The sequence below is a fragment of the Centruroides vittatus genome, unplaced genomic scaffold (genome assembly GCF_030686945.1).
Source record: "Centruroides vittatus isolate TY-2023 unplaced genomic scaffold, ASM3068694v2 contig_728, whole genome shotgun sequence".
Lineage (NCBI taxonomy): Eukaryota > Metazoa > Arthropoda > Arachnida > Scorpiones > Buthidae > Centruroides > Centruroides vittatus.
The window spans coordinates 743,180-752,993 of record NW_027122465.1 but is presented as its reverse complement, the minus strand read 5'-3'; the positions used below and the strand labels follow the sequence as shown (position 1 = coordinate 752,993).

Below are 9,814 nucleotides of genomic sequence, written 5' to 3'. Positions count from 1 at the left end.
GTACAGTAGAAGCCGAATTCTTCAGGGTAATCCTTAACCCTCTCCCCCTGGGGAATTTTTAAAAAATCCCTTCTTAATGAGCATTCTCGTGGCATACCCTGCTAAAACTCAGTCAAAAACGCAAAAAACCGCATTTATTATTATTTTAATATTACGCAAAAAACTGACTTTATCGTTAATTTAAATAATTGCTAGAGCCGCCTCTAGTGGCCATTCTAGGAATACCGTTACAGATATACGGACACGCAATCTCAATGGCTTATATTATTAGATGAAAATCTGCGGTAGTTAAAATTATTTAACTTTATTTTGTCGGTATTAACGAAAGGATTTATGCAACTGGCTTGTTTAAACTTTATGATACTCGTGCAAAAGTTTAGCTAATCATTTATTGATAACTAGTATTTAAATGTTATTGCTTACCTGAAATGACAAACTCATGTATTGATATTCACTTTATCCGTATTGGAATTTTTCCGGTTAATTCTCCAGAGCCTTCGTCGCGAAAGCGGCTCGGTTTGGTGGCCCTGATGACAAATAATGACGGAAATTTTAAAAAATGATATTCCTTTGTTCTTGAAAGAACTAGCATTATACCCAATTACAGAACAATTCACCATATTTGCCACGAATAAATAACACGAGGGGGATACTATAGATTACCACCTATAGAATTTTGGGACTTTGAGTATATTTCTGAACTGAAGGGACCGAGACGAGTTCAACGATACCTTACTTTTGGACCGGAGACGAAAAATAAAAAAGTTATCATACTTTTTTCCAGCGATCGCGCGATGATAGGGAGTCGCGTCGCTCTATCCGCTAAGTCGGCCTCGCTATCGCGATCGGGAGTCGCGTCGCTTGCCGTTAAAATTGCCTTTAGTAGAAGTTTCCCCTTTTTTTACTTTGTTCAAGAACTACCGTGAATCAATAACTAGTGACGTTTAGCACATGGTGGCCTGCCGGCGGCTCCCCTCCGGGAGGTCAGTCGGGAGCACGAACAGTGGAACGGCCGCCACGTTCACTGCCGTAAGTAACATTAACCAAAATGGCGATCGCGTGATGATTGGAAGTCGTGTCGCTCTCCGCTCTCGTATCGCGTGTTTAACTCTCCTGAAGATGACCGTAGTCGGGCGTCATGGTTTGCAGACTTTACCGCAAGATGGCAGTACTAGCAACTATGGTGCCGTCTTCGTGAGAGCATTAAAAAAGTATAACAACTTAAAAAGTATGATAACTTTTTTATTTTTCGTCTGCGGTCCAAAAATAGGGTACCGTTGAACTCGTCTCGGTCCCCTGAGTTCAAATATATAATCAAAGTCCCGAAATTCCATAGGTGGTAATCTATAGTACACCCAACACGAGCTCCAGCTAAAGCTCGTGTAAACACAAATAAAACGTAAATAAACCGCAAAAATGGCGCCGAACAATTGCTACGCTCATGACGTTACTGATGATGTCGACTCAAAACCTCTCAGTAGGCGGTTAGGGTGACGTTACATGCTTACATCCACTCGACCCTATTTACATACTTAATCGTTAACATTTCATTTATTCTAGTAACGTCTTGTTAAGTCATGTCAACATTACAATTAATCTAGTAAATTTTCTTATTGTTTCCGATGACAATTTAGGGCGAGAGATCATTCTTTTAACTTCTCGTGGAAGTCCCCCCGAGATGTCGTTTCTGGGTTTGATGACGTCATACGTTGCCGTCAGACCTGCCTTAATGAGTTGTTACAATGGGCGAAGCGTGGGATCTGCGGGAGGTTTCTTCGTTACATTATTGTCACTATATGATGTAGCCTATAAGTTTCAAACATAAGTAAATTGTTCGTAACATAATGAAGATTAAAATTAATGTTTTATCATTCTCGTGCGTCTTGTAGTGTTTGAAATAAGAAATGGCTGTCACTATTTATCAATCGACCCTCGTACGTAAAAAATTGCTATAAATTATTACCAAATTAAATAACATACTAACAGATAGAGTATTTATTATTCGTGTATGTTAAAATTAAAGTCAACACGAGAAAAGAATCGTCCATAAAGTACGCAACACTATCTTACTTTCGACTTTCATCTCACCTCCCGTAATGCACTGTAACATCGTCTCTCACATTCAGCGCCGTAACTAGCCTTTTATGCGCCCGGTGCGAGCTTCGTAACTACGCCCCAAAACTTGGTCCAGATCATTTCTGCGCCCTGTGCTTGGGCACCGCTGGCGCCGCCCTAGTTACGGCACTGCTCACATCTACTCTCAAAAATACCTAACGCACATCCTCGCATAAATAATTCCTAGAATTACTCGCCCGGATTCGATCTCGGACCCCGACAATGGTAGACTGACCCTCCTGCCTGGGCCATCAGAATACGGTTTTCATTATTATACCATCAAATGCACCCATTCATGGGTGTGTTCTAAAGAAATACAACTTAATAAGTCTGTTTTATAATAAATAAATAAATTCAATATCGGATTAATAATACCGGAATTAAATTTTATTGGAACAGAATAAAGTTCGTGCGAAAAATTCTATCTTTAATTTTGTAATTGTGTTCTGTCGAAATAATCGTCTTAAATTTTGGGAGACGAATTTGATGAATGGCGAGTCATGGTTTAATTAATAAATCTGTTCTTGGCACATTCTACACACAAGACATCCGCTCCGTCTGCCATAAATCCTTTTCCGACCAGCGATCGTTGGCACGCAGCACACACAAAGCAACGGTTGTGCCAATTCCGATCTTCGAAGGATATAAAACGCGTTCCGCCAATGCCTGTAACGAAACGAATTTCGCCGAATAATGATTTCGTTACAAGTGTTTCGTACATATAGAAAAATCGAATAAAAATTAACCGGTAATTGGTCCGTTGCAGGCGTTGCATCTTTTCGCAAACAATTCTCCGAAGCATTGGGCGCAATAGGGTTTCTCGTCTACGGACGTGAAGCGCTGTCCCGCCAAACACATCTGACAGCCGGTGCAAGAAAAACACTCTCTATGCCAGGGTTCGTTGCAATAAGTAACACCATTAGCATCGATTACTTGATGGCATTTGATGCAACGGGTAGAAAACTTCTGTTCGTAACAGCTAGGGCAATATATGTCGTTATCTTTCGGAATAAAGCTCTCGGTGCCTATGGAGTCGGCACAGACAACGCAGCGAAAACACTTCGCGTGCCACTGTTTATCTTTATACTCCATCTTACTCGAACCTAAAATTAAAGTTAAATTTTGAAATCGACAATTAAGACAATAAAAGTATTTTTAAATGGAGGAAATGTTTGAGTTTCTCCGTACCGGCTTTAACTATTTGGCCGCAAACGTGGCACTCGGTGGCAAAATCCGATTCGTAACAGGTGGCGCAGTAAACTCGATCCGCTTTTGAGCCGAAAACGTTATTTTCCAACGAAGCGTGACATTTATTGCACGAAAAGCACGTTTCGTGCCAATGTTTATCTTTGTAGGAGAGATCCTGAGGAAAATTCACAAAAATAAAATTAACAACTTTGTAAAAGCATAAATATGTTGATAAATAAAACTAAAGCATTTGTTCTTACCTTCGAATCTACTCCTATTAATTTTCCACATTCGTGGCAAATATTGGAATAGATTTTTTCGTAACAACCAACGCAAAACGGTTGATCATCTCTTATAAGATATCGCTGACCCGTAAGAGATTCGTCGCACTTCCAACAGCAGAAATGAATTGTGTGCCAATCTTTTGACATTGCTCTGGTGTATCGTCCATCGAAAATAAGCTAAGAATTCGAGATGAGTTATTTGGTTAATTTTTAAAAATAATCTAAAATCGTTTACCTCGTCACAGGCCGCGCATCGAGGTCTTATTTGTTCCGCGTAATGACGTTGGCAGTAAATTTTGCCGTTTAAGGTACAACAAACTAAATCCACTAATAATTCTTCGCATACCGAACATACGAAACAACCCGGGTGAAACGGATTCTCTTCTCCTAATTTCGAATTTACTACTACTAAATCTCCAAGTATCACGGTTCCTCGACAACCGTAGCACTCCTATAATTAAGCAATATTGTAACTAACAATAAGATAAAGAACGAAACAATAAATAGTTCTTTCTCACCGAAGTCTGCTCCAGACCACTTTTAACGTATGCAATATCCATTGCTGTTTTCTCGCGTTCACAAATAAAGTCTGCGTAGTGCTGCTGATATTCTTTTCCTAAAAATTTACAGAAATTCGCAGATAAATCTTGTTTCGGAAGTTGTTTAATAATCTGTTTTTCCCGATATTTTTCACCGGACGTTCCGATTCGAGGCACTCGTTCGGAAGGGATCTGCATGAAGTATAATTGGATCTGAAAATACGAGAATGAATCAGGCGGTAAAGCAGTTAGTATAATTTCCGCAGAATTAAACACACTTAAGGCAATTGCTTACTTCGTGTGGAGACAAGTCGGATGGCACCCAGGAATACCCTTCTTTTGAAGCGGTCCGTTTCGACCACATTCTATTTCGTTGGCGTTGGCCTTTCGGCCCGATTCTATCCCGGATATTAATCGTATCATTAAAACGAATGTCGTGACATTCGCGTGAACATTTACAATTATCACAAATAGTTCTGTCAGTGACGTAAAATTGATTATTATGATAAAGTTAAGCGAATTATAACCGAAATGTCTTACCTCCAAGCGTGAGGTTTGTAACCCGGGCATTTACTTTCGCATTTCAGGCATGCTTGTCCTTCGTCTATTTCTTGGATAAATACGTCCTTTTGAACAATCATTGATTATTATAAATTAAGTGATTCAGAAAATCTATTTTCATGAATTCTTTGAATAAGAATTGAAATGTTTTTTTATGAATAGTGTCAAAAACATTAAAAGTTTAATTAAATTAATACAATATTATTTTTCCTAATGATTTGGATCAGTGGCGGATCCAGAAGAACTCAAAGGAAAGCTAACTCAAAAATTACAAATACAGTATTTGAATTATATTTATTAACACGTGCAAGACGATTGTATTGCGAATGGTCGGATAAACCATATTTGCCATCATAAATGTTCTTAAAAATCATGCTTCAAAGTTTGAATAAATAAATTTTAATTTTTTTGTGTGTGTCAATGGAGAGGCTTAAGCCCCCGTAGCCCACCATGGATCCGTCCTCTCCGGTTTGGATTAGATTTTACTCATGAAACGTCAGCACAATGGACTATGTGGTCCGAATCATAATGTATGTAAACGAGATTTCATTTTACGTCTACGTTAGGTCGACCATTACAGATGAGAAACGTGTCCTGACCAGAGCCGTAACTAGGATTTTGGACGCCTATGGCCAAGAATAAAAATGGCGCCTTTTTAATTTTTATTATAAAAAAAATAATTTTATTCTAAAAAATGCTATTGTAAAAAAATGATCTAATGACATTCAAAATACTATATAAATATAAATATAAAAAATTTTTGTGTGTTATTAATTTCGAATACATATTCCAAAGCCTTCTCATTGGCGCCTTTATTAAATCGACGCCTATGGCGGGGCCACATTGGCCATACCCTAGTTACGGCTCTGGTCCTGACCAACAAAAAATTCATTAATTATCTGTAGAAATAATTGAAATGTTTTATTTCCGGTGATCCTGGTTCAGACTAATAATTCGACATATTTTACAATGAAGGAGCGTCCATAAATTACGTAACACAATTTTTATACTTTTCAATTACCATTCACTTCTATAACATTCCGTAACGATGTCACACTTACTCACTCCCAAAATTACATTTCAAGGATACGTATACATACAATACATACAAATACAACATATATCCTTGATACATACGTAACACATGTACTGTACTTCTTTAATTGTACTAAGGAATAATACGCGGCAAAGAATATGAAACAATACCAATCGAACGTTACATTATTAATTTCACTAATAACGAACAAAGCAGTAACTAATACGCTACACAACACTTCAGGAACAAAAATAAATCATTCTATTATAACGCAAGGTTGATAAGAGCATCTGTGAATGGTATCGCTAGTTCCACTATTGCCTTTTTTAAAATCACGTTAGTTCAAAATTCAAGGAACGGAATAATCTTCAAATTATTAGGCGACTTCAATTATCCAAGATCTACAAATTTCTGTACAATATGCCAAATGCTATGTATCTGATGTAATTCATTAAGCAAACGGAATACGGCTACATATACAGAACTTTATTTTCGTTAATTAATAATAATAATAGTATCTCATGTGTCCTGTGAGAACCTCACACATTGCCCGATAGGTTATATAAAAAGTAAAGCAGAATTTTACGAAGTATAGTCAAAAAGTAGTAATTCGCTTAAATCTATATCTCATTCTGGTATTCGTAGTCCAATCTTGCAATCCCGAAACCCAGCCGTATTTTATGAGGAAAAAAAGGTAGTCCGTGGGTAAGGTGACACCCGAAAATGTGTTACTGAGAGACCAAAGCCATGTTGACCAGATTAGAGTTGTTCTCAATCTATTGTTCTTTTATAGTATGGAGACACTTCGATCTAAACGAACGAGTTAACGTAAGCATATGACAGTTCGAACAGAACTTTCAATTCGAATTTCAAAGCAGTCGTATTTCGAACTAACCGAATTTCTTAACACGTAAATCTCCATATCCCCAGCCTGGACAAAAGTGCGGTTACGAACTATCCGAATTCGAATTAACGAGGATTTCCTGTATGTAATTTAAAACGTTTTTTCTTGCAACAAACATTTTAAATATTTAGAATTAAAGTATTAAATGCTGTACTTGAGCATAATTTCCGATAAAAACTTCAGAGTTTAGATAAAGGTATAGTACATTATCAATTAATTCAAGCAAGTTATCCAGAAATACATTTCATAAAATAAGAATCCAAATAAAATAATTTCAATAAAAACAAATTCCTTTTCTATTATTGTGTTTTCTGAATAAATTGTTTTTTAAATAATCATTTAAACCTTTAGTAGATCGAATTAGACTATGAAATACATAAATGGATGTTTTAAAATTTTACTAGACAAATTATATTTGAAAAAAAAGAACAACTTACCGAAAGTGTGTCATCTCTTGTCTCCATTATCTTCTATTTTAAATTTTGATTAAGAAGAAACGCAACGCTGACGTTACACGAGATTTCGTTCTATTCTTTGCAGCTAATGGATATGTTACAGTCAAAACCCGTTTTTAGTTAGAACGCGTTTTAACTAGTTGAAACTAGTTTATACTGGATGTCTTTGTTAAAACCTGTTTTGTCTAGTTAAAACTAGAATTTATTGCTAGTCAAAAATGAATTAGTCAAATTCATTTTTGACTGAATTTAGTTAAAACTAGTTTTAACTCAAATTCATTTTTGACTAGCAATAAATTCTAGTTTTAACTAGACAAAACAGGTTTTAACAAAGACATCCAGTATCAACTACTTAAAACGCATCCTAACTAAAAACTAGTTTTGACTGCAACATATAGAGTGATTCGGGGTAAGATGGTAAGCGGGGGAAGATGCCGACTTTTTGATATTTTCAAACGCTGACGTCGGATATTGTCTTGTGTTTTTATGATGAATCGTTGGGCCAATATTGAGTGCGTAAAGCTATAGTTGGCTACCGTTACCTCATTTTCTACATCCAAGAAGAATAAAAGCAAAATAAGAACGAAGTTTTTGTTGCGAAATGTTTCTAGAATCATTTTAAAACTAAAAGTTAAAATAGAATTTATTAAAAATTGCGGAATTAGTATGTGATGTAGTTAAGGTTCTAAAGTTTCCATTGTGAGCTACCGCCGATCCCGATCAGACATGCTAGAACACGTACAACGTAGGCATCTTACCCTGACAAATGGGAAAGATGCCACATTTTTCTTGGGTAACATGCCTATTTTTTGTTAATTGAATTCCAATATGCCTATTTTTAATAAATTTTTGTTTTCTCGTTTTATTGAAGGATATGCATAGAAATTATATAAGGACTTCTCAAAAAGGTTTTTGGACTGAAAAAAGCTTTCAGCTAGCTATAGAGCACGTTAGAACGGGCGGAAACTTAACAATACTTATACTGCGCTGTTATACTTACCAAGAAGTACTTTGTACTACATATGCAATAAATTAAATTTGGTTAAGATATTCGAAAATTAATTTTATGCAATTATATTTGTTATCTTACCCTAATGGCATTTGGCATCTCACCCGGATACTTGAAGTGAGGTGCCTAAAATGCCAGACAGTAAAAAGGTCGTCATTGCAAACACAATATACAATTATTTTTCATATACTCCAAAGTTTTATTTGAAAAACATACTCAAGAATATGATATTTTCGTTAGAGGCCTCCAAAACCCAAATTATCGCTATAATTTCCTTCATAAGCAAAATGTTAGGCATCTTCTCCCGAATCACTATACATAACTTTATTTCCCCCAAACATATTTATGTAGCTAAAATTAGTTTTAACTAATGTTAGAAGTTAAAACTAGTTTTATCTAAAATCAAAACATGTGCAGCAGTAAATTAACTAGACAAAACTCCTTTTGTCTAGTTAAAACTAGAATTTACTGCTAGTCAAAAATGAATTTGAGTTAAAACTAGTTTTAACTATACAAAACGGGTTTTAACAAAGACGTCCAGTATAAACTAATTTCAACTAGTTAAAACGCGTTCTAACTAAAAACGGGTTTGACTGTAACAGATATATGGTACGTTACGTAATTTTGGGAGCTGCAGGTATATGCGACAGTCTTACAGGGAATGGGATTTAGTTGAAAAGTATAAAAACACTTACGTAATTTAGTTTTAGTTTGAGGTTAAAATATGTTTTTTCCTTACTTTTGTATTTTTATTATTACAATATGAAATGATTGCGATATTGAAACAATGCTGCAATACTGACAGACTTAAAGGACAGTATTGCATTGCATGTGCGAAGCATCCAAGAGGATCAGTTGTGGTCAGCCATTGAGTACACTGCAGTCAACAAATTTTACACCTAAATACTGGAGAACACATTGCTTAGCAATGCAGGGAATGTTCAATCTTTTGTATGTCCCCATTCGAATGGATAAATGCTTTTTTTATTGTTGTGCTGCAATTTGAAAAAATTGTAGACCTATAAATTCCCACTGTCGTCCGTCTTTCCTTGATCTCGAAAACAGAGAGGCAGGAGGCCCCGATTAACTATATACGAACTTCGATGCAAACCGGAAGTCACGTTATTTCAATTCAAAAATTTTCCCTGAAAGGTGTTAGATAGATGACCAGCACGACTCTATTGTTAAAGGAAAAGTACGATGTACAGGGCAAACCACCACTAATTTGTGGTGGAGAGCATATCTTTTAAATTAAATAAAAATATGATTAAAAATTGCAGCCTGGCATTGTGACGGTGTCACAATAAATAATTGCTCCTTAGAGTTGCCAATCATTCCAACCTCCATCGAATTGCATGTCCTTTTCAACACCTCAGAACTTCAGAACTACTCAATTGTTCACCAACCACAGGAACTTCCTGGCCTACCTAAACAGATTTAGGCACAGGGACTTCCCGCATTGTCAGTGCGATGGGACTTCGCGACAAGATGCACAGCATCTTATATTCGACTGCAACCAATACACCTAACATAGGGCGAATCTACTGAGGACAGTGTTACAGGAGGGATACAGCTAGCCTTGCGATCACAACGTCTTAGTTAGAAATAAGATCTTCAAGGCACTTATAAACTTTGTCGAGTCAACAAAGGCACTGGACCTGCAACACGACAATAAGAAACATCTTCATCTAGTTCAACCCACATTTAACATGTGTATAATGTG

General features: G+C 36.3%; 1 protein-coding gene across 1 annotated transcript; it reads right to left on the bottom strand.

The window, feature by feature from the left end:
* Positions 1–2,479: 2,479 nt before the first annotated feature.
* LOC136980867 (four and a half LIM domains protein 2-like) lies at positions 2,480–7,147 on the bottom strand. Its single transcript, XM_067277065.1, has 9 exons — positions 7,065–7,147; positions 4,667–4,752; positions 4,422–4,602; positions 4,106–4,339; positions 3,823–4,038; positions 3,564–3,764; positions 3,304–3,478; positions 2,862–3,218; positions 2,480–2,781 (listed from the first exon to the last, which is right to left on the bottom strand). The coding sequence occupies exons 1-9, from the start codon at positions 7,089–7,091 to the stop codon at positions 2,621–2,623; spliced, it is 1,638 nt and encodes a 545-aa protein (XP_067133166.1). The 5' UTR covers positions 7,092–7,147; the 3' UTR covers positions 2,480–2,620.
* Between the last annotated feature and the right edge of the window lie 2,667 nt (positions 7,148–9,814).